Source organism: Nuphar pumila, chromosome 12 (assembly GCF_984573655.1).
Source record: "Nuphar pumila chromosome 12, dmNupPumi1.hap1.1, whole genome shotgun sequence".
Lineage (NCBI taxonomy): Eukaryota > Viridiplantae > Streptophyta > Magnoliopsida > Nymphaeales > Nymphaeaceae > Nuphar > Nuphar pumila.
In genome coordinates this window covers 101,413,904-101,439,360 of record NC_143260.1, presented here as the reverse complement: position 1 = coordinate 101,439,360, position 25,457 = coordinate 101,413,904, and the positions used below count along the sequence as shown (strand labels likewise).

At 38.9% G+C, this 25,457-nt stretch overlaps 2 protein-coding genes across 2 annotated transcripts; both read right to left on the bottom strand.

The window, feature by feature from the left end:
* Positions 1 to 8,296: 8,296 nt before the first annotated feature.
* On the bottom strand, positions 8,297 to 9,241 carry LOC149821344 (uncharacterized). Its single transcript, XM_089981937.1, has one exon. It carries the CDS (start codon positions 9,239 to 9,241, stop codon positions 8,297 to 8,299), a length of 945 nt encoding a protein of 314 aa, XP_089838063.1.
* Positions 9,242 to 19,508: 10,267 nt separating this feature from the next.
* LOC149821343 (uncharacterized) lies at positions 19,509 to 20,705 on the bottom strand. Its single transcript, XM_089983635.1, has one exon. The coding sequence runs from the start codon at positions 20,532 to 20,534 to the stop codon at positions 19,512 to 19,514; it is 1,023 nt and encodes a 340-aa protein (XP_089839761.1). The 5' UTR covers positions 20,535 to 20,705; the 3' UTR covers positions 19,509 to 19,511.
* Between the last annotated feature and the right edge of the window lie 4,752 nt (positions 20,706 to 25,457).

The window sequence follows — 25,457 nt, the reverse complement described above, 5'->3', positions numbered from 1 at the left end:
TCCTGCATTGTCAGATTCTGCAACAAATTTATCTTTATACAAGACATTTTTATTGGATATAACATTTTACCTTCGTATATTTGTATTGTTCTGATATCCCAGAACTGATATCCAAAATTATCATTACCATATTCAATAAAAAAATATCCAAATTCATCATTATCATATCCAATGAAAAAATACTTTCTGAACTTTGGATCCAACTTATCTCTGTCATCATAATCTATATTCACATATGAAACACAACTAAAAACTTTTGAGTGTGATAGATTTACCTATTTGTCTGTCCATGCTCTTTCTAGTAGGTCAAAGTCTAAGGGAACAAAAGATCCTTAGTTGATCAAGTAAGTTGTTGTGCTCACTACTTCAACACAAAATGTTTTGGACAATCCAGCATATATCCTCATGCTTCTGGCTTGTTCATTCAAGGTTTTGTTAATGAGTTTAACAACTCCATTATGTTGTGGTGTTCTTGAAAGTGTCTTTTCCATACGAATCTAATTTACTACACAGAACACCTTGAATTCTTTACTGTTATATTTGCTCATATTATGAGACCTCAAATGCTTTATTTGTACCCTTGAGATATTTTCAACTTAACTTTTTCACTTCTTAAAAGTAGAGAATACATCAGATTTATTTTTGAGCAAATAAATTTATACATTTCAAGTAGAGTCATCAATAAAGGTAACGTAGTAGCACAAGCCTCCAAGAGATGGTACGGGAGAAGGACCTCATATGTATGTATGCACAAGCTCCAGTTTTTTTGTTTTTGATGTCCTTCCAATCTTCAAAAAACTAACCTCTTTCTGTTTTTCAAAAACATAGTCCTCACAAATATCAATATCCATAGACTTCAAGCCTAATTTCTCCTTTGATGAAAGTATCTTCATCACTTTCTCACTCATATGCCCAAGTCTATAGTGCCAGATTTTAGAGTCAAAGGATGAATCAATGACTACTATGGTATTTTTCGTACCCATGGTCATGTAAAGGATACCCATCTTGTTGCCTCTTGCCATAACCATAGCACCTTTGATGATTTTTCAAGATCCATCCTCAAAGGTCATAACATACCCTTCATCATCAAGTTGTCCTATAGAGATTAGATTTCTCTTTAAGCTAGAAATATGTCTGATGTTTTGCAACTTCTATAAATTATGATTAGTAGTTTTAATTCTAATATCACTATTTTTCATAATATCTAAAGGTTTATCATCAATAAGATAAACCTTTTCAAAAAATTTAGTAACATAATTTTCTATATATTCTTTGCATGAAGTCTAATGAAAAGATGCTTCAAAATCCAAGATTCAATGAGTCTGTCAACACTTAGGATTAGGGCATCAAAAATTGCCCATGTTGTTTTTGCATTGGCAGAGTCTTCACTCTGCTTCTGATTTTGTTTTTTAGGCACCCTATAGTCTCTCTTTAAGTGTCTTTTCTTCTTGCAGTTCTAGCAACTAGGTCTCTCCTACTTATTTCGAAGTCTAGACTCTCTCCTTCTCGTAAACTTAGACTTGTTGTGACATCGTTGATTTGTTATTTCTCTGCATTTAATATTCAAGGCAGAACTCAAGGATTCACCTAATTCTCTTCTGTGAATATCATCAATTAAAATCAAATACTGAACTTTATCTAACTTTAACCTTGTACACAACAGTCAGAGTCACACCCCAAGTCTTTGGTAGAAAGGACAACAAAATCAATGATTGAACCTCATCTTCAAAGCTGATCTCCACCGAACTCAACTAGCTTGTAATGGCATTGAATTAGTTGATGTGATCTGCAAAAAAGGCATTTTCGGCCATCTTTAAATTAAACAAACAGTGCATTAGAATTACCTTATTCGACGTTGATGGTTTCTCATACATGTTTGAGAGCATCTTCAAGAGATCAATTGCGATCTTCTCATTTTTTATGTTAAACGCGATGTTTTGGGCCAACGCCAATCGAACAACTCTCAATGCTTGTCTGTCTAACAGATCTCAATATTCATGCTTTATATCTACTGGCTTGATTTCAAGAAGGAGCTGATAATGATACAGAGTCTTTGATCTGCATATTTCAGAAACTGAAGTCCTTGCTATCAAACTTGTCAATCTTCACATTTTTTTTTGTCTGTTGTCATTGCTCTCACTCTTCCTTCTAAACAAAAGCATTAATACCAGTTGATATTGATAAGGAACAACCCTTTGACCTATCGATGAATCGAAGAAATAAGCACGAAAAGAAGAAGAAGAAAACAACTACATAAAAACAAAGATTTTACATGGTTCAACAAAAACTATATGTATCCACTGAGCTTTCTTCTTCTATTGATTGGGATACACAATGCAGAGGAAGATGCCTTCTTAAATAGGAAGAGTACAAATTTTATAAGGAACCTACTAGTATAGTTGAATATAATAATGAGTTTAGAGTAAAATTACATAACTACTCTTCAAAAATTATGAATAGGGGTTGACCCCCTGCAACCTTGCCAAGTTACCGCAAAGTTGGATTAGCGAAAATTGTGGATTTATATTTAGGTAGGAAACATACTCCACACTCCAACAATTGCTCCTCTCTGTAACAAAGAGCATATCTGCTCGCCAATTGGAACCCTTGCTTAGTAAGATTTAGTTCAGTAATAACCCTATCCATCAATATCAGCCAACCCATCATTGAGGGCCTTAAGGGTAAGCCCCCTCCCATAGTGCCTTTGGCAGCCCAAGCACCCCTGGTCTGCATAGAACCCTATAGGAAGATGATATAGAGAAGTCTCTGTCGCTGGAGAATCTCCAACCAATAGAGTGGTTCTTCGCCCAACTAGAGTTGTTGCGACGTGTTCTTAAGGGAATCCATTGTTGCAAAGCCTGCTCGAAAGGTTGTCTCCTGAAAATAATATCCCAATCAGTCCTTGAAGACCATGCCTCATCAACCCTCTTGTACTTTTCTTACCGCGGCTTGAGACGTTGTTGGAAACCTGTTCTTAAGGGTCTGGTCTCCTATCCATAAGTCATGCCAGAACAGAGTTTTCCTCCCATTTTCCTATATTTACTTTGATTCCCTGGCAGAACTCATCAAGAGTTCCCATCCACCCTCGCCCAATCCCTGACTCTTTCCTCCATCTATGATTTTTTGACCACTCCCATGGCCAGCCGTTCAAATCATTCTTTTCTTTAAGAACCTGAGTTACCCTGTTCTCCTCACTACAAATAGGATCTCTTTTGTAGGAAAGAGATCCTATTTCCTGCAAAAGAGAGCCTCTTTCTTAAGAAAGGGAATGAAACAAACACCCCTAAACATTTTAATTTTCAGCAGAATTTAGTTTAGCCTAGCATGGAATACATTGATACAACTCGTTTTGTAGTTCTTATAGTCTTGCATTGAAGCCTTGCATCTCTCTCTCTCTCTCTCTCTCTCTCTCTCTCTCTCATTATGCAATTATGCACTTTGGAGATCAAGCCTTTGCATCAACTCAACCACTCTATTTCGAGAAAAGTAAAATGAGTTTCATTCTTTGAAGTCGATGGATAATGGATCTCCTGTCACTACAAAATAGGTTTGTGGTGATGGGTTCAGGCCAGAGTTACCAGTCGAGGAAGCAGGAAGCGATATGAGAAGCGGGAGCGGAAAGCGAGGCACTTTAAAAAATTTAGGAAGCGGGGAAGCGTGGGACTAGAAGAAAATTCTGAACCATCTCAGAAGCGACCTAGGAAGCGAACCGGAAGCGACCTAGGAAGCAAACCGAAAGCGTGGGGGAAACAAAAAAATGAAAAAAATGAGGAAGCGAGGGAAAAGTGTGGGGAAGCGCGCTTCCCATAAAAGGGGAACACTTCCCCTCACGCTTCGAAAGTGCAACGTTTCACGCTTCCCCTTTTAACTAGGCCCTTCCGGTAACCCTGGTTCAGGCAGCAGTCACCATTTTTTTTTACCACTAGTCAAAGCGAAAAAAAAAACCCAACTGAGGCCCCATGACCACCCTGCCTTACGTGACCCACCTCTAAAGGCTATACACCCGTGTGCCAGGTAAATCTGGTGCCTTCATCTCAACACCCTCACAAACAATCTGTTGACCAGGCAGGTGATCCCCTGCGGTGGTAGTAGGGGTGTCAATGGGTTGGGTTTATCCAGACCCAACCCAAACCAAACCCTATAGGGTTCGGGTATGGTGATAAATAAGAAGACCTGATTAAGTCTAGGATCCAGACCTGAAGGTCCGATTAATACATGGATCCAGGTATAGTTTGTGAATTTTTATGCCAGACCTAGGCCCGACCCGAGTTCTGAATAAGACCCATAATTTTTTAAATGTAAAAATGATAAAAATTATTATTTTACCAGGTATGGTTCGGATCCAAGTATAGTTTCTCTTATAATGGATCCAATTAAACCCAGATCTGGACCCAATACCATACGCAAAAATTGGGTACAAGTCTGGTTCTACCTGGGTCAAAACCAAACCCTACCCATTGACACCCCTAGGATATTTTCAAAGCAGTGATGGATAAGGCTGTCACTACTTGTATAGGAGGGTTGAAGGAAATATTAAAGAGGGCCCCACTATTTCCTTTCTTTCTTAACAACCCTCCCTCCTCCTCCTCCCTCTCTTTTATATAATGTAACTAAAGAAAAGTTTCCTTCCCCATCTTCTTTCTTAACTCAAGAGGGTTTATCTCACACATTCCTCCCCTCTTGTGCATCACCAAGAAGCCTCCAAAACCCAGTTGCACTCCCACCGGCGACTCTGATCACCATGACAGTTCTGACCTATATTTGAATCAGATCCAACGAGTCCGGGTTGAATCCAGATCCAATGTGTGGTGATGCTGGGTGCAGTTAAAAAAGGTTAGACATAATCTCTTTACATGTTAATTAAAAAATGCGGCCAAATTTTGATCCAAATCCGAATCAAATCTAACCTGATCTGGATCCAAAAATAATTTGATTTAGCAAACCTGAATAAGATACCAATACACTTTCGGATCCCACTTTAAGGATCCAAATTTGGGGATCCAAATTTGGGAATACATGTTTTTTTGGGATCGGACATCAGACTATATCCAATTCATTTTCATCCCTATCTCCTCTGTTGGAATGTGGGATTAATTAACAACTAAGAAAGCCTAACAAAAGTGAGAAGATTGTGCCGATAATCTACCTAGACTTGGTTGAACCTAACCTGTTTGTGTTTGAGCTTGATTACCTAGTCAGCATTTTGCACCAGTCCGGCCTGTTTTAGCATTTGTACTCATGACTCGGGATGAAGCTTGGTTTTGGTAGACGACTTACAATTTGAACAACTCAGTAACCGAACCACGAGTATGTGTATGAGAGAGATCGTAATATACCAAATATCATGTTATACCAAATAATCATACCCCACAAAGCAAAATTCAGATGTACCACAGTATCATTTCACTGTGGAAAGGGAGAGGGTGGTGTATGTTCTCCCCCGATGATTCACTGAATCCCACGTCTGTGTTCGGGGGTTCGAATGAGCGCCACGTATGTAAGCACATGGGGCTCGTATTCTCGTGTATGTTGACATCACTTAGCATGGGAGTCTGGTGCAGTTGCAAAGACTTAAGTACCCTTTCTTGCTATTCTTGCCATAAAATGACGGTTTGCGAAAATAACAAAAATGTCCTTCATTAAAAAAAAGGAAAACAAACGGTTAAAAAAAAAGGACAAACATGTCCTTCATCCAGAAAGTCGAGGATGATGTTGGCTCTTCAAAGTCGACACAACGAAATGAAACTTAGCCGGCGATTCGATGGTGATCCGGTGAAACGATGGTGAGTCGGCGATCCGATGGTGAGCCGACGATTCGATGGTGATCCAGCGAAACGAACCTGAGCCATCAAAAATGTTTGTTTGAACTTTTCGTCATCATCTTCTTCTTCTTCCTTCTCCGTAAAACATTGTAAAACCCTCTCTCTCTCTAGAGAAGAAATCAAGAGAGGCAAAGAGCCGGCAATCTGATGGTGATCGTCATCCTCTTTCTACTAGCAGTGACCGAAATGTTGCTCTCGTCTAGTGGGCAACCAACTGCGGTGACTCCTCTTTCGCCTTCGAGGGATACCTACAACGGAATCTTCCTCCAGTACACCTACAATGGAGTACAGCCTCCGGCTTCCCCATCATGAACCTCAAGACTACCATAGGGATGGCTGGCGACTACAGCCTGATCACGGCGAAGATCGTGCTCTAGGGGGCGGTGTTCGGCATCGCGATTTATGAAAATCGCATCACGCAAAAAAATGGCAAATCACAAAATCGAGTAGCGATTTATGAAAATTGCGTAGCAAAAAAATAAATAAATGACAAATCACTATGTGATTTTCGTAAATTGCTATATCGAGTAGCGATTTACGAAAATCACATAGCAAAAAATAAATAAATGGCAAATCACTATGTGATTTTCGTAAATCGCTATATCGAGTAGCGATTTATGAAAATAACGTAGCGAAAAAAATGGCAAATCGCAAAATCGAGTAGCAATTTATAAAAATTGCGTAGCAAAAAAATTAATAAATGGCAAATCGCTATGTGATTTTCGTAAATCGCTATATCGAGTAGCGATTTACGAAAATCACGTAGCAAAAAAAAATAAATGGCAAATCACTATGTAATTTTTGTAAATCGCTATATCGAGTAGCGATTTACGAAAATCACGTAGAAAAAAAATGGCAAATCTCTAAATCTAGTAGCGATTTATGAAAATTGTGCAGCAAAAAAATGGCAAATCGAACAACGATTTACGAAAATCGCAAAGCGAAAAAATTTTAAAAAAATCATGGAAAAAGGTGTTACAAAAACCTCAAGCAAGAAACAACCGAAGAAAACATAAGCACCACGATTAAACAAAACACTTTATTTATTTATTTTGATAGTTACAAGAGGGAAAGAAAAAAAAATTTATACAAGGCCCCAAAAAAATTTTGATAGTTACAAGAGCAGGAAACTTGAGCACCTGAAACCCGCGCCGGGGGGAGCCCCTAGACCCCCCTCCTGTAAGAGCAAAAGCTCTGAATGAGGCTCCACAACTCATCAAGTTGAATGATGCTACCCACGCTGGGGGAGCCCTCAGACCCCCCTCTTGTAAGGGCAAAAACTCTGAATCAGGCTCCACAGCTTATCAACTTGAACGATGCTACAATCAATGTGCAGGTCAGTCGGTACTTGATGGAGCAATGTAGGGTCGTCTGCTGGATGTGTACAGAAGCAAAAAGAGAAGGGAGAGAGAGTGAGAAGGTTGATGTTTATAGCCTTCTCCAAGGGGGATTTCTTTCTTGGATAATCCTACAGTACAGGGACTGAGTCTTAAATAACCATTTTCGGGGTACTTAAGTCTTTACAACCACTCTTTTTCTAGAATCGTCATTTTTTTTGCACCAATGGAGAAAAGGGTACTTAAGTCTTTGCAATTACATCAAACTCCAACACTAAGTGATGCTGACAAACATAGGGATACGAGCCACACATGCTTACATACGTGGTGCTCTTTGGGACCCTCCGAACATGAGATGTAGCTATCTGCCCTGTTTGGTGGGGGGAGGAGGAACATATAGTGTGCTTTGGTGTGAAAGGGCACATTTGCATATATATATATATATATATATATATATATATATATATATATATATATATATATATATATATAGAGAGAGAGAGAGAGAGAGAGAGAGAGAGAGAGAGAGAGAGAACCAATGCATATTAGCATATATAATAATGACATTAAATAACATATCCCCAAAAAAACCCATAGCTACCGTGAACATACAATACAATTTGTACAATCAAGAGAGAGAGAAAAAGCAAAAATATCATGTTATACCAAATAATCATACGCACAAAGCAAATTCAGATGTACCAAAGTATCACTTCACTGTGGAAAAGCACATTTGCATAGCAACGCACGCAGAGAGAGAGAGAGAGAGAGAGAGAGAGAGCCAATGCATATTCGCATATATACTAATGACAAATTAAATAGCATATCCCAAAAACAATCATACCTACTGTGAACATACAGTTTGTATATCAAGAGAGAGAGAGAAAATCAAGGATCAAACCGTGGTATTCCGAAACAAATCAACCGAAAACAATAGCACTTGAACATTATCAAACTTAGCATTCTTTTTTTTCTTTTTTCCTTTTGGAGAATCAACCTTAGCATGCAAAGGCATGCAACGTATCAACGTAAGCACCTGTGAACCCCACAATCTCATAACACATAGTATACCCAAAGAGTAACTTCCGCTTAGCCCAGCAACCCATAGCGTAGTCCGGCCGGAATACCACAGGATCCTCAGCTGGTGCGCTTCTTCGGATCCACCCCACAAGCGATGGAGCACTCGAACCCGCCGGCGAAGCACGAGCACAGCCCTCCTTTCCTTACCCTGCCACCACCATCACCGACAACACTGCCGCCAGGCGTCGTCTTCCAGCCGTTCAGCTCCTGGAACGAGTCGGCAGGGTAGTCGTAGACCGACGGAAACTCGGAGCGCCACCTCTCCAGCTTCTGCCGGAGCTCCTCCCGACCGCCGCTGCTCGGCACACTCCAATTCTCAACCGAGCCGTCCACCTCCGCCGGGTAGAACTCCATCACCGACTCGTCGACCACCGTCTCGGTGGCGCCGAACGACGATGCCTTCCCCACCTTCTTTAGCTCCGGCCCTTCGAAGGCCTCGTCGTACACCGAACCGGCTTTCTTCGGCAACACCGAGTCGTTGAAGGGGTACATACCCTTGTTCTGCAGCTGGAAATTCTCCCCCATGAGGTCCTGGTAGCCGACGGCCGAGTTCATTCTCGCGTAGAGCGGCTGGATCGGCCGGTCGAGCACTGCGGTACCGATGTTGATGATCCCCTGCGGGCGTCCGGATTGCCGCCAGACCTGGAGCGCACTGAACCTCATGTTGGACTGCCCAGTTGTTCCCAGGTTCCCGACGAGGACACGGGACGTGCCGAGGAGGGTGTCCCGGAACCAGCCGGTGCTGTAGATCTCCACCATGATCGCCGACGTCTCGTTTTGGAGGAACGACTGGTCGACTCGGAAGATGAACTTGTCGTTCCACTGCGGGGCTGTGTGGTTGCCCTTGTCGACCCGGGTGGCGAGCTTGTGGTCCGGGTGGACCCAGGTGACCGCGTAGGTGGACATCGATCGGCCCGAGGGCTGGAGGCCCTGGGCCGAGATGATGTTGATCTCGAGGAGCTGGAACGACTCGGCGGCAATGCCAATCGCCTGTGCCTTCATCGTTATTCCCCTCCGAACCGGAAGAGGAGGAACCCAACCGGTTGCGGAGGGGTCCGACTTAGAAGGGGAGGAGACGACCAACACTGCAAGAGTTTTGGATCCCCTTGTGGGGCAATATAAGGGGGCGGACCTTCAAACCGTGTTTGGTTGGCGTGGTGGGGCCCGCAAACACTTGACAGATAGGAGGATGCCTTATTTGGTCATCCTGACCTTTCAGGACCGTTGATTCTTTACAGCAGGGTAAAAACCGTTTTAATGAAAAGAAAAATAGGAAATCTGATCTGGTGTTTGGTTTCAATGTCACAAATCTTTGGGTATACCCTCCAATCTCACATCTGAGGATAGGTGGTGGCATTGATCTCAGGTATATCAAATGCAGAATTTTAAATAGGAGGCCGCTGCCAATCTGAGATTCCTTCTTTGTGATATAAAAGGGAGAGACAGTTGGATCTGAGATCCGAACTTAGGGGGAGTTGGACCTCATATCTTCCAATCTCAGATTAGAGCGTATCTCTCGGATCTGATATCTGTGCATATCCATCGGATCTCAAAACACACTCTTAGGTGCACATATCTACAGGTTTATGTCCAGCAAAAGTACCAGAAGCTATCATTTTGAAGGGTCTTCATGGGTGATTATATATATATATATATATATGAGAACTGAAAATATGATAATTAATTGTGAACCACTATTTTCATAGATTTTTTGTCCTTTCCTCTTGAATCAAACCGTATGGATGTGATCTACATGCTTGGATTTATAATAACCCCGATTTTGATGCATAAACATGATTTTTTTATGGTTTTAAAATCAATGCTCATAATCTTCATAAATATTCAAGCATTCAAAAATCACATTTTTTCATCGAAAATACATGATCCAATTGTTGATTCCCAGCAAATCCACCATGCCAAGCACATCTACATTATTGGATTTGCAAAAAAAAAGTATTGGAAAATTCTCATATTCTAGTTACTATATATATATGTGTGTGTGTGTGTGTGTGTGTGTGTGTGTGTGTTAGAACTGAAAATATTAGAACTACCATGTGAACAACAATTTTCATGGTTTTTTTATATTTTCTCTTATATCTAACTATACTGATGTGTTCTACATGCTTGGTTTTACAAGGATCAACTCTTGAATCATCTGGTTATGATGCATAAAAGAAACTTTTTTAAGACTTTAAAATCTATGGCTCATAATCTTCATAAATATTGAAGCATTTAAAATTGGCATTCTTTTCATCAAAAATACACATCCAACAGGTGATTCTTAGAAAATTTACCATGTCGAACACATCTACATGGTTGGACTTGCAAAAAAGGCGTTGGATTAGGGCCCAAGTCATCTTTAGCAAGTCTCTTGGCAAAACCCTAATGTGCAAAGTCATCTTTTAGCAAGTCCCTTGGCTGAACCCTAATGCACAAAGGGGTCACTTGTTGAATCTCGCCTCTACAGCCTTTATCTTTTATTCCGAGTACTCTTATGCATTATAAGGGGTTTTCAATTCGGGTCATATATTTGATCCATTATAACATGATAACTTGTTTTGACTATAATTCTCTATCTAAATGTCAGATTGAAACATGATTTGATGTTTTAAAAGCTATCATCAACTTTAACTTATGTTTTAAATGCCAAATTTGGTAATTTTGGTGGTCCTACTTGAAAAATAATACTTTGATCAGACAAATCAACCTATTTTATCATAACTCTTTACTCCTATATAGTATTTGACCTGATTTTTGTCATGTTTGAAAGCTAAGACTTTACAATTTAATTAATCTTTTGAACAAAAATCTTGAGGATGCTTTTTTGAATCAAAATATAATTGGATCATGATTTTCTTTATAAAAGATACAAAATCTATTATTTAAAATTAAAAAAAAAACTATTTGGTCAAAATTGGGGGTGTCTACAAATGCCCCTCTTTGTTATTGAGTTTGTGAAGTTTGGTCGATAACAAAAAAATACACACCTATTTTGAAAAGTCGAAGGCTTGATGTTGACACTAGGTTTTTTTGAAAGTCTATCAAAAAGACATGACATGATGACAAATATGCATTTTATAGATAAAGGTATGTACATAGCTACACAGGGTCTCTCTATAATTCTCTTTTATATTTGCAGAGAAGTCTTGTCAAAAGTATACTAAGCCAAAGATGAAGATTTCCCTTAAACTTTGTTCGGTGAGCAGAAAGTCTTTGTCGAACGAGATTAAGCAAAAGATGAAACAAATGTCTTGTCGCTTAAGATTGCACAAATAGAAGGTTGAAAAATTCTTGAATGATAAATACTTCTTTAAAAAAGGAAATGACAAAGACAACCTTTTGCAAAAAAGAACACTTAGACTCGGGCATTAGATGTGCTTAGGGAATGAAGTAGTTATGTACTCGTCAATTGGGTATCAAACTGCTCAATTAGTATGCAGAACAACATATGTTAAAACCTAATATCTTGCTATCTAAGTTGAAAAGATCCTAAGACAGGATTGGGTAGGCTTTTTGTAATAAGATAATTGGGTACTATGTCAACTGCAAGAGAAATTGGGCTAGTAATATGCAGAAAAATGCATAACATGTTGATACATAAAAGAATATTATTAATTTGATCATTTTATGTTAAGTTATTTACAAAATAAGTTCTTAAGGCAAACTTTTTGACTTAAGAAATATCAACTTGTTGAGAAAGCAATACAGAAGATAACTGATCTTAACCTACTTGAAGTCAATATTGACATCTTTAATAAAAATAACTCCGTTGACAAAATAGATTACCAAGTGTTTCACACTCCTTAGCTTATTGATCTATCGTTCAAAGAGGGAGAGTCTTGCTAACAATCCAATAATATATTTTGAAAAATTGACTAAAAATTGATACTTCTTGTAAAAGTTATACCATGAATTCACATATTATAAAATAATAATTTGGATAAAACCAACAAAAATTATAGAAAACTTGTCAAGAGGAAACATTGCTGCAAGATCAACTTGTGGACTTTTATGAGTCAACCTAAATGATTAAATGAAATATGAATGTTATTGATGAGACAATCAATTTATGATGCTAAAGAACTTTATCACAAATAAATGATATGACAAAATATGACATTTATAACCGACAAGGATGTATGACATAATGCTAAGTGTTATGGAACTTATAAAATGCAATGTGAATGATGACTAAGTCTAAAAATGATGTTTCAAATGACTTTCTTTTTTTTCAAAAAAGGAAAACTATCCCTTGCTAAAATTTTGAAGGTAGAAATTTTCATCACTTTAATGAATGCTTGCTTTGAAAAATGTTGCAAACATGAAAAGATTTAGTATAGAATAAGTGTGTGCAATTTGCATATTTTAGCAATAATTTGATTCTTTGCCAAATGTTGATCCATCTTCACTTTTTATTTTTTTTCTTAATTGATGTCATCATAAAATAAATAAGCTCATTATTTTTTACTAAAATAAATCTCTTGTTTGGCTCTGAAACTTCAAAGCAACTAATCATAGAAGCACATGTATAAGATCAAGCTTAATAGTTAATCTCATAAAAATTAAGACTCTAAAAACTTATGAATGACCCAGACTTCATAGCCATATAAGCTTGAGTATAAGAGTTCTAAGCACATAAAAGCCCGACACTTCCCATTTTGATGCACTTTAACCTTTTCAGTATAAAGTTTTCCTTAAACTTATCCCATGTTGAATATTTCTAAGTGACTGATCATTTTCTAAAGATTGAATGAATGATAGGACACAAATCACTAGACTTTGGGAAACAAAAGAAAAGAATGATAATGTTGATGGTATTAAATGAAATGTTTTATTTTTTAACTTTATGTAACAAGGCTCAAAAGGGATAACAAAGAAGGTGCATACAATATTCTTGAACAAGGCTCAAAGCTATAACAAAGAGGTAAGAGATTCTGGGCATCTTTTGCTTGGGATCTTCAATTAAAGATGAAGCAGTGAAACTTCTTGAACCTTCATTTTCTTGCATCTTTTTTTACTCTCTTCTTTTTTTTTCAATAATGCATTTTGCTTCTTCTTTTGTCATTACCATAAGATTCTAAGACTGAGTGATGACTTTAAGGGAAATCACCAAGCCTAAGGGATGACATGACTCATTCTTGTTTTTTTGGCATTTTCTCACTTTTTTTTTGCATTTATCATTTTTTTATGTGAGATTTTTTTTCTTGATGCCCCATCTTCATTGGGAAAAAGAACATGCCCATAATATGGCTTGGATGGGTAATCTTTGGTCTATACTATGCAATGTCCAACTTAGCCTTTTTTCTATACAGTTCATGAATATCTTTCTTCTTTTTAGATATATTAAAAATAAAACTTGAAAACAAAAGGTATCGGTACATAAGATTGATAAAACCACTTGACTGACCAAAGAATGAAGTGAGAACTAAGGACAAAGCAAAAGGTAGTCTTGATATCTTTTAGCTTGATTTGAATATGCTTGACAAGGATGTACCTATTTTGCTGAAAATTAAAACCAAATCTCATTATCTACAAATCTATGATAGATTTCTCGAATTATCAACCTTAGGGCAGTATTTTCACTCTCCATATGTTGGTATGTGAACCTTTTGGTGGTTATATGTGGAATATTCCTTCTCATTTCAGAAGTGTGGGAGGCAAAATTGACCTTGTCCCCTTTATACTTTGGATCTATCTTCTGCCCCTCTACCTTATTAACTAGATTATTTGTTTCAAGTACAAAGAGTTCCAACTCTTGGTTGTCTGAATTATCCTTTGACTCTTGGAGATGATCCATGGCAGCCTTAAAACCCTAGTGATGGGCTAATTTGGACCATGGCTACTGGACTTGAATTTGGATTTAGGATTTAGGTTACTTGAACCCATATCATGTTTTAGATGTGTCAAGTTCTTAGAAGGACCTGAGTGGGTATCCTTCTTTGTATCCTTGGTCATCAAACTGGCTTCTAATGACAAACAAGAGTTCAATCAAAATACCTTGCACATAGATTCCATTTTTGAAAACCAGGTTTCCTAAGTCTCCTCGAGGTCAACAAATATATTAGGCCATTTTATTGGGTTCTAATGAGTAAGGGTTTCTCCTTTCAAACCTTTCATGGATATCTAACACTCCTATTACCTACGAATAAGCTATATGGCTTTTGAGGTCCACCACCAATATACCTAACACTCTTGGTACGGGTAGAAGGATCCAAAAATCCGAATAATATGATTGGATAATGGGGTTTTTGAAAAAACTACATAAGAAAATAGAGGGCTCTACAACAAAAGTCCAGAAAAAGAAGATAAAGCAAGAGAAAAAAAGAACGACCACAAAGCAATGTCTCACCCACGCTGATTTTTCTAACTTGTTGGAGGCTGATATTTTCCTAAGAATATACAAGACATGCAAATTCTCCAACAAGGACTTTTAAGTTTTTAAATTTTCGTATGAATCTAGCATGTAAATCATACAATCTACCTAGAGTCTATTCCTAAGTGAAATAACACTCAAAAATATTTTCTTTTCTTGAAACCAAGGTTTTGAAACAAAGAAAAATAATTACCTACTCAGAGATTTTCCCATGTCACAATCTTCCTAACTAGAGAATGGATCATGGGATCGAATATGGGTCCAAAATAATGGATTATTTCCTAGATTGAGAATCAGTTCTAAAGTTTAAGAGTGATCCCCAAATGAAACAATGAGTACCACTGACCAACAACAAAATTATACTCAAAATGCAATCTAACAACCAAAAGATAGCAAGATTATGATGCAGGAGCCCAAAGAATCAATTGGGAAAAACACAAGAATCCTGTCAAATTTCTACTGCCTAAAACAAGTACAAAAAATTTGGCACCCATTTTTTACATAGAAAATGAGGGAATCAGCAAAAACATTAAAAAGAATAGAGAAAGAGTGAAATCTAATCTTTCTAACATGACCAATATCACCATGATCCAGTATGAAGGTTTTTAAATATTGCCCAAAGAGCACAGCTGATTAGGAGTCAGACCTTGGTGCCTACCTCAACATGAAAAATGAGGCTTTCTAGGCACCTACACTAAAAAACATGAAAAACAGACAAATAAAAGAAAAAATTGGAAGAACAACACCAAGATCACCTAGAAATGATCTATGGTTGGGGAGTTACAACTCTCAGAAGACAATTTGTCTAGTGACTATAAATTGCTATCCAAGAATCTGCTTGTCTTTGAACCTAGAAATGATGACCCTAGAGAGGCTTTTGGCATTGACTCCAAAAAGAACAGATTTAGGCCTTTATCTCAAATTTCTAATTACAGTAAAAACATGAGTTTTTGATGAGTGGATATTGAGATAAGACTGAGAAAACAAGGATTGGTTGTCATACAAAAAAAAAAAAAAAGTGATTGTTTCTCGATTCTCATATATTTTCGAAGGCCTTAAGAGTTAGAATATGAACTCACATACAAAAAATGACACGTTTATTTTCCAGGGACTCTTAGAACATGACAAACCGATACGACCTTTCATACATAGCAAGGTTGAAACAGAAAATGTGCACGAAATGGATTTTGGATCCTAGCTGAATTCAATATCCAAAAATAAACTAAAATAAATGGAAAGTAATGATCTGACTCAATCGAGTTCCATGACTGCCAAAAGCCACTTCCAATTTGAACTGTCCTACAATGATCACCATTACTATGGATCCTCTATTTTTAAAAGGTATTAAAATAGATACTTTTGAAATGGGTTTCTACTAAATGGGTCTAGGTTTTGAAATATGAGAATATGGATTCTATAATTTCAAGATTTCAACCTTTCTTCCTCCGCAGAGAAGGGATCGGTTAATTTTTCGGGCAACATTTTGTCTCTCGGTTCTATTGCTAGTCCAATATACCTCAACCCAAAATGCTAAAAAGAAAGTGAGGTTAATGATGTGGGGCACCACCAATACACAAAAACATGAGAGCAAATAAGAATATAAAATTAGAAATAAACATACTCTAACAAATAAAATTAAATAAGGTAAATTCAAAGCTTTTGCAAGGTGGAGGCTTCGCAGGTTCGGATCCAACAGATTGGATTCAAGAGAATAGGATCTGGACCTAAAAGGTAGGATGCGGTTTCAATAGGGTGTGGACGGCGATGATAGATTTAGGCTATCACAGCATTGGTAATTTCACACTGTGGGTCCAAATGTTGTGAGGTGGGGGGATAGACCTCTATTTATAATTTTCTAAATAGGTCATAGAGTACCTATGCCAACTGGATATAGGGCCAAACACAGGATGACATCTCATTCCTCTAATTGGCTGAAGCTAAATGGTAAATTCTGATTGGCTAGCTTGACTTTGCTTAAGGGCTAGCAACTTAAAGTAGATTAGATTCAATGAATCGAAGGCTTATCTATGGGGCTTCCAAAAGCTTCTATGAATTGGTTTTAGGAATTTTAAATTTTCATGTTTCAAATCAAGTTGTAGTTCTGATCTATTAGGATATATAGGTTAACTTGTTTTTTACCACAACACTTTATCTATATTTCAAATTGAGATACAATTTGATAAGTTGAAAAGCTAACTTTTTGAAATTTACTTTATATATTAAATTCAAAACCAAATTCTTTTATTTTGGTGGTTAAAATGCACTTAGAGCCCTACATGAAAAAAAATAATCAAATAAGTCACATTGTTTTTGGCATAATTCTTTACTCCGTTATTGTATTGACATGATTTGTATCATGTTAAAAAACTAAGACTCTCTAGTTTAATTGGTCTTTTAGACAAAAATCTAAAGGATGCCAAAATATAATTGAATCAAGACTTGCCTTATAAAAGATTCAAAATACCTTGTTTTCAAAAGAGAGTTTAAAAACAAAAAAACTGTTTGGTCAAATTTGGAGTGTCTACATGCTCCAACATCATCCTTAAAAATCGGAAGCAGATCAGGTCATGCTGAACATAAGTGTTTTTGCTCATGCCGACATCGTGGCCGTCTGTTTGTATTTTGGATGAATGCCACGTGGTTTTCTTGAATTTTGAGCTTTTTAAAATGCAAATCGGATGGCCACAATGTCGGCATGAGCAAAAACGCTCATGTTCAGCATGACCTGATCTGCTCCCTTAAAACTCTGCCTCCCAGAGCTACTAGGCACCTTCCCACCTTTGTTGCAACCTCCCTCATCGTCAAAGGACCCTTGCCACCTTGCCTGATCCCCCGCCGCATGCCTCCACCTCCAAGTCTCCACGACTTGCTGCATATTAGGTTCCCTTCATGAGCAGTCCTCCCGCAAGTGAGCCTATCTACTGCACTTAGGCCTGTTGGTGATTTTCCTAGAAATCCCTATTTGAATTGCTTCTACTGTGTTGGTTTATTTGTATTAATCTAAGCGTTTCTGCATCTAAGACACAACCAACAGTTAACAGGTAGTACACATTTATTTAGATGTACATGTTTTTGCTCATGCATTTTCTCTAAATTGTATATCTCTAATCTTCATTATTGATTAATGAATATTTCAGTTTTGTACAAAAGTTTCGGTTGATCATGGTGCATGTCACCATCTATGCTAACAGAAGTTGACTTTTGAGCCCCATATGTTGGTTCATATATATTTTTAGCCATTTTAGACCTAATTAGGGGTTTGGCCTAGTAGGGTGGGATCTAGACCATTTGATAGTATGTCTTTTGTTTCCTCTTTTCATGATTATGGATGATTATTGAATATTATTGGTTCTAAGGTTATGTTCAATCCCCAACTGCACATCACTTGATTGAGATTGTTTGCCAACTTACTTAAGATTGGTTGCTCTTTGAAGAATGATGTTGTCTCATTACACAATCTGTGTTTTTGGAAACCCAACAAATTTTAGCAGCATCAAGACGTCCTTATTGCAATGTGACAAGACATCATATTTCTGAATTTATAATTAGCCACAATCGACGAGGGTCTTTCTTTTTCTTAGTTCATTCTACTTGTACCATGTCAACCTTTTTCATAGAAGCCACGAGAGGTCTTAGTACAATATGTCCAAAACATCTTCATGCACTCTTATCTTTTTGTTGCTTCTTAGTTGCTCAACATGCATTCATCTTCATATAATAGTATCGGTCTTAATTATAATAGCCTTATAAAAACATTCTTTCAATGGTAGATGTATTCTTTTATCACATAAAATGTCACTAGCTTGTCTCCACTTAACTTGACCGACACTAAACTTATTATAGTGGTACCTTATTCCAATCCATCACCCCGTTATATTATAAACCCTATATATCGAAATTTATATCGTTGGAGGGAAATCATCATCCAATAAGAAAGGTCATTTACTATGAAAATTTTCAATTTTTCCATGACTGACACCCAATCAATTCTTTTCCACTTAATCCTGCCGATTGGTATTTTTCTGACATTTCTCTTACTAACTTCTGTACTAAACTTGTATTCCATGTATTCAAATTTTCTTCTACTAACTTTTAAACTATTTTTTTCTAGCATGCCCCTCCAAGGCTCTAATAATTAGGAAGATTTTATTTAAACAATTGCATCACATTATTTTGGCTGTCTAAGAGGCTGATCAAAATACCTTTCATTGGGTGATGATAATTTCAAAGAAAACAAGAATGTAAACTTATCACCATGAGATTCGTAAGATATATGTCGGCACCCACATATTGTCACATCCCATTATAAGTAGGGGTGGCAAAACCTGACAGGACCTGCCAACCCGCCTCTTAGGCGGGTTCAGGTTGGGCTTAAGCCAACCCATTTAATAAACAGGTCCACCCGCCTAACCCGTTTATTAAATGGGTCGGGTTCGGGTTGGGGGGTATGTCAACCCGTCAACCCGGCTGACCCGTTTAATAAACGGGTTAGGCAGGCGGGTCAACCCGCCAACCAACCCGACCCGCCCACTACCAGCCAACCCATTTTCCCGACCCAACCCATTTATTAAACGGGTTGGCGGGTCATGTCGGGTTACCCATTTATTAAATGGGTCGGGTTAGTGTTTGCCACAGCCGACCCGTTTAATAAACGGGTCGGGTTCGGGTTGAGGTATGCTGACACGCCAACCCGCCAAACAGACCCGATTGCCACCCCAAATTATAAGACATGGAAAATATGCCAAAACATAAATAAGCGTACAAAGTACATTAAAATTTATTGAAATCTTAAAACAAATATACAAAAAAAAACATAAAGAGCATCTTTTTTTTTTTTACAGATGATATAAACGTAAAAGGTGCTATAAAATTAAGATATTTTCAATTAATATTTTTCTTTTATATTATGGGATTCGTCCTACGTTGACCCTCTTCTGCCGCAACACCACCGGACCCTCGCCTGGCACGCTTCTTCGGATCGACCCCACAAGCGATGGAGCACTCGCACCCGCCCGCAAAGCACGAGAGCAGCCCTCCTCGTCTCACCCTGCCACCACCATCACCAACCACACTGCCGCCGGGCGTCGTCTTCCAGCCGCTCAGCTCCCGGAACGAGTCGACCCGGGAGTCGTACACCGACGGCAGCTCGGCGCGCCACCTCTCCAGCTTCTGCCGGAGTTCCTCCCGCCCGCCGCTGCTCGGCACGCTCCAATTCTCCACCGAACCGTCGACCTCCGCCAGGTAGAACTCCGCCACCGACTCGTCGACCACCGTCTCGGACCCTCCGAACGACGACGCCCTCCCGAGCTTCTTCAGCTCCGGCCCCTCGAAGGCCTCGTCGTAGACCGAACAGGCTTTCTTCGGCAGCACCGAGTCATCGGAGGGGTACATGCCCTTGGCCCGCCGCATCACCTGGAAATTCTCCCCCATGAGATCCTGGTAGCCCACGGCCGACTTCATCTCTGTGTATAGCGGTACACTCCGTATCGGCCCGTCCAGCACGGCTGTGCCGATGTTGATTATCCCCTGCGGGCGGCCGGACGGACGCCAGACCTGGAGCGCGCTGAACTTCATGTTGGACGAACCGGTCCCATGGCTCGGGAGCAGGTTCCCGGCGAGGACCCGCACCGTGCCGAGGAGGGTGTCTCGGAACCAGCCGGTGCTGTAGATCTCCACCATGATCGCCGATGTCTCGGTTCGGAGAAAAGACTGGTCGACTCGGAAGATGAACTTGTCGTTCCACTGCGGGGCGGTGTGGTTTCCCGAGTCGACCCGGGTGGCGAGCTTGTGGTCCGGGTGTACCCAGGTGACCGCGTAGGTGGACATGGATCGGCCCGCGGGGTGGAGTCCCTGGGCCGAGATGATGTTGATCTCGAGGAGCTGGAACGAGTCGGCGGCAATGCCGATCGCCGGGGCCTTCATTGTTTACTCTCCTCCAAATCGGAAGCGGAAGAACCGAACCGATGGCGGAGGAGTCCGACTCGGAAGGGGAGGAGGCGACCAACAGTGCAAGAGCCTTGGGTCCCTTGTGGGGCAATATAAGGGGCGGACTTTCAAACCGCGTTTGGTTGGCGAGGTGGGGCCCGTACACACTTGACAGATAGGACGATGCCTTATTTTGTCATCCTGACTGTTGACATCCTCCTCACTCTCTCTTGTCAACCGTTGATTCTTTACGGCACAGTAAAAACCGTTTTAATAAAAAGAAAAGGGAAATTCTAATCTGGCGTTTAGTTTCAATGTCACAAATCTTGTTCGGGGGGCAATCTTATCAAGGAGGATCTGGCGAAAAAAACATAAAAATTTTCATTCCGTTAATATCATGATAAGAAATGTGATATTTTGAAGAAAAAACAACATTTCCAAACATGGGGTGCAAAAGATGATACCCTCAAATTTCAGATCTGAGGATGCCTGGTGGCACATGCCAAGATCTTTATTTTTTGTTATATAATCGTACCATAGGGTTTCGAACTTGCAATGTTCCACTAATTTTGCCTATCTTTTTTTTTTTCACGAAAAAGGAAAGCTAAATTTTATTAAAAGTAGATAACAGCAAAATGGCTTTAGACCCAGTTTTGCAAGAAGAGCATGGCAGCCAGCGAATAAAGGTTGGATCCAATGCAGTTCCTAGGGGTGGCAATCGGGTAGGGTTGGCGGGTCAACATACCTCAACACGAACCCGACCTGTTTATTAAACGGGTCGGCTGTGGCAAACACGAACCCGACCCATTTATTAAACGGGTAACCCGACACAACACGGTTAACCCGTTTAATAAACGGGTCGGGTCAGGTAAACGGGTTGGTGGGTTAGTAGGCGGGTTGGCGGGTCGGGTTCGTGTTAGCAGGCGGGTTGGCGGGCAGGTAAATGGGTTGGCAGGCGGGTTGGCAGGTCAGGTTCAGGTAAACGGGTTGACCTGCCCGCCTAACCCATTTATTAAACGGGTCAGCCGGGTTGGCGGGTTGGCATACCCCTAACACGAACCCGACCCATTTAATAAACGGGTTAGGCGGCCCGTTTAAGCCAAACTCGAACACGCCTAAGAAGCAGGTTGGCGGGTCGGGTCAGATTTTGCCACCCCTAACAGATTTGTAGCTGGCCACTTAGGGAACATGATTTCTCAAAGAGGAAGCGGGCTAACTCCGGTTGTCAAAAAACTTGGCATTTATTTCATGCCAAACAGTCTCCCATGTGGTGAACAACCCACACTAAATACCATCTACTGCATCGAGGAGAAAGTTGTTAGAAATTTTACCTTATTTAGTGGGTCAGCCCACTGAGATTGAACCAAGGAGCTCAAAGGCATGCGTAAACACATTGTCTTTCAAGCGATAATCGCCCCACTTAAGATCAAGTCTTCAAAACAAACTTAAGATCAAGTCTTCGAAGCAATGGGTATTTGTGCAATTACACTCTCAAAATATAATCGAGCTTTTGCCTTCTCATGAATAATCAGACCATGCCCTGCACTGGGTGAGCCCAACAACCTCGACACGGACCACCTTGAACAGCCTCTTGACTAGGGTTGGATCGGGTATAGATCTTGGGTTTGAATAACTGGGTCAGGATCCAAACTGGATATGGGTCTTATCAGTAACTGACCTGAATCATAAATAAGGATCCAAATAAAACCAGATCTGAATCTTAGATAGGGATTCAAACTATAACAAATATGGATCTTAAGATTGGATCTAATGTAGGAATCTACATTCGAACCGCAACTAGATTTAGATCTAAACCACAATTGGCTCTAGATCTGAATCGGTGCTGAATCTAGGCTAAACCAGATCTGGATGTCTCTAAGAGGATCAGATCTCCACCTGAATTTAGGTCTAACCTATGTGAGAGAAAAGCACCAAAATTAGAGAGAGAGAAAAAATCTCAACTCAAGAAAGAGGAGAGAGCAGTGAGGGATCAGAAATGAGGAGGAGGAGCTGGGTTTATATAGGCTCCCAACCTCAGGCCCCATTAAAGCATCATAAAGTGGACCAAACGGTCAACCATAAAAGGTGAAACAGTCCAGCAGGTAAGGTCAAAAAAACTGAACAAAAATAGTATATGTTGAGTCCAAATTGACCCTGTGAGATCATTAATCGTCCTTAGACTGGTCAAAATCAACAACCAACAGTCAACAGGTCCAAGGATAAGAGCAGCGGATCTAGAAACATTTGGGTCTTAAAGGTCATACAAATCAGTTTGGATAATATCCGAACAGATCCAAATGAGATAAATGCATAATATTATGGCTTGGTCAACATACATATATGTACTTCGGGTAAAAATCATCCAAGTGCCAAAAAGGTCAAAGCCTAGCCACACCAGACCGAACCAAACCGAGCCGGGTCAGGTTTGGTTTCGAGTCCAAATTGAAATCTGAAACCAAAACCGCAAACCCAAACCCAAATCTCTCTCTCTCTCTCTCTCTCTCTCTCTCTATATATATATATATATATATATATATATATATATATATATATATATATATATATATATATATATATATTGTTTGTGATTTAAGGAGATAAAAGCACCAAAATTAGCGAGAGAAAAAAAATCTCAACTCGAGAGAGAGGAGAGCAGAGCTCAAGATATAGAGGAGAGAGCAGTGACGGATGAGAAATGAGGAGGAGGAGCTGGGTTTATATAGGCTCCCAACCCCTAGCCCTCGTTAAAGAGTCATAAAGTGGACCAAACAATCCACCATAAAAGGTGAAATGATCCAACATGTAAGGTAAAAAAAAAGGGCAAAATGATATAGGTTGGGTCCAACTTGACCCTGTCAGACCTTTAATTGTCCCTAGACTAGTCAAAGTCAACAGTCAATAGGTTCAAGGATAAGGGCAGCAGATCTAGGAATGTTTGGGTCTTAAAGGCCATGCAAATCAGTTTGGATAATATCTAAATAGGTCCAAATGAGTTAAATGCACAGTATTATGGCTTGGTCAACAAACATATATGGACTCTTAATCAAAACCGTCCAAGTGCCAAAAAGGTCAAAGCCTAACCAAACCAAACCAGATCAATCCGAGCTAAGCTTAACCAAGTCGAGTCAAGTTGGGTCAGGCTCAGGTCTGAGTCTGAATCCAAATCCAAAACTGAAACTGCAAACCGCAAACACAAACTCAAATCCAAATATAAATATATATCATTTGTGATCCAAGATCCAAGGTTTCTTCAAGACCAAAATTTAATGCCCTACAACTTTCAATATGAGACTAAACACTCAGATACTTGTTTTTTTCATTGAACCACTCAACATTGTTTGACCCTTATCATGTAGTTGGATTTCCATCAACGGTGATTACTTTTATACACTTTAACCATATTTCCTTCAATGTCTTAAATACAATATCTCAAGAAAATACTTGTATATAGCTGCTTGACTACTCCATGCTTGAGTAAACTATTCACATAATTGTGCTTTAGACTTATATATCTAGATTGTCTACTATAAATATTATTTTTCGTTTTGTATATAGCTTCTTGACTATCGCAATGCATAGCTATCAGAGGTACTAACTTATCTCCTAATGGTATCGCTTATTTTTCGTTTTGTCTTCGCTTACTCATATATTGGCTCAACTTGCTCACACTAAAAGCTATGTCTAGTTTAGTTTCATTCATATCATACATAAGACTGACAATAATACTTGTATACTCCAATTGAGATATACTTATTTTAATGTTAATCGATAACTTAACACTAGGATCAATCAGAGTAGCAATGGGCTTATAATCATAATGATTATATTTTCTCAATATTTTCTAAATGCAGTATAATTGAGTTAATGCATAACCACTTTCATGTTTAATCAGTTTAATACCAAATATAACATTAGTTAATCCCATGTCTTTCATGTCAAATTTAGATGAAAGAAAACTTTTGGTATTGTTTATACATTCTATATTATTACTCATGATTAGCATATCATTTGAATTCTAAAACCATATGAAACGATTATTTCATCAAATTTTTTATGCCATTGTTTAGGTGATTGTTTTAAACCATACAATGACCTTAACAGTTTGTAAACTTTCTTTTCTTAACCAAGTATGCTATAACCTTTAGGTTGTTTTATATAAATTTCTTCTTCTAAAATATCATTCAAAAAGATAATTTTGATATCCAATAAATTTCAAAATTATAAATTGATGCCAAAGCAATCATAGTTCTAATAGATGCAATCCTACTTACAAGAACATATGTGTCATAATAATCAAATCTGGCTTTTGTTTGAAACCCTTAGGTACTAGTCCACTATAACAAACCAATGAATTAGCGACGACCTAAATTTGTCGCTAATCTGCCACTAATCCATCGCTAACCAGATTAGCGACGACTTAGCATCGGAGTAGCGACGGATATCTTCCATCATGAATTTTTTGATGCTAATAAGCGACGGCAAATATTCGTCGCTCGTTACGTCGCTAAGTAGCGAGATACTATATTTGTCGCCAGTTTCGTCGCTACATTGTGACGAAATAATGAATGACAACTTCCGTCGCAAGGCCGTCATTACTAAATGGCGACTTCGGTTTGGTGACGGATTTACTGTCGTCGCTAACTTTAACAGTAATAATTAATAGTGACGGATATATCCGTCGTTAATCCATCGTAAACAAGAAAAAAAATTTAAAAAAAATATATTTGAAAATTAAATATCGAGAAAAAAATTCTCGTGCTACAATTTATATTTCCTGTACAATTTATATTTCTTGTGAATAGAAAACAAAGCACACATAAAAATACATATAAAAGAAAACTAAAACAATTAATCGTTCCACTTTAAAATTCGCAAGTTTTAATTATTTACAATTCAACATTTATATTTTCGAAACAAAAA

Coding starts and splice junctions, on each gene's coding strand:
- LOC149821344 (XM_089981937.1), bottom strand. CDS start 9,241: ATGAAGGCACAGGCGATTGGCATTGCCGCCGAGTCGTTCCAGCTCCTC.
- LOC149821343 (XM_089983635.1), bottom strand. CDS start 20,534: ATGAAGGCCCCGGCGATCGGCATTGCCGCCGACTCGTTCCAGCTCCTC.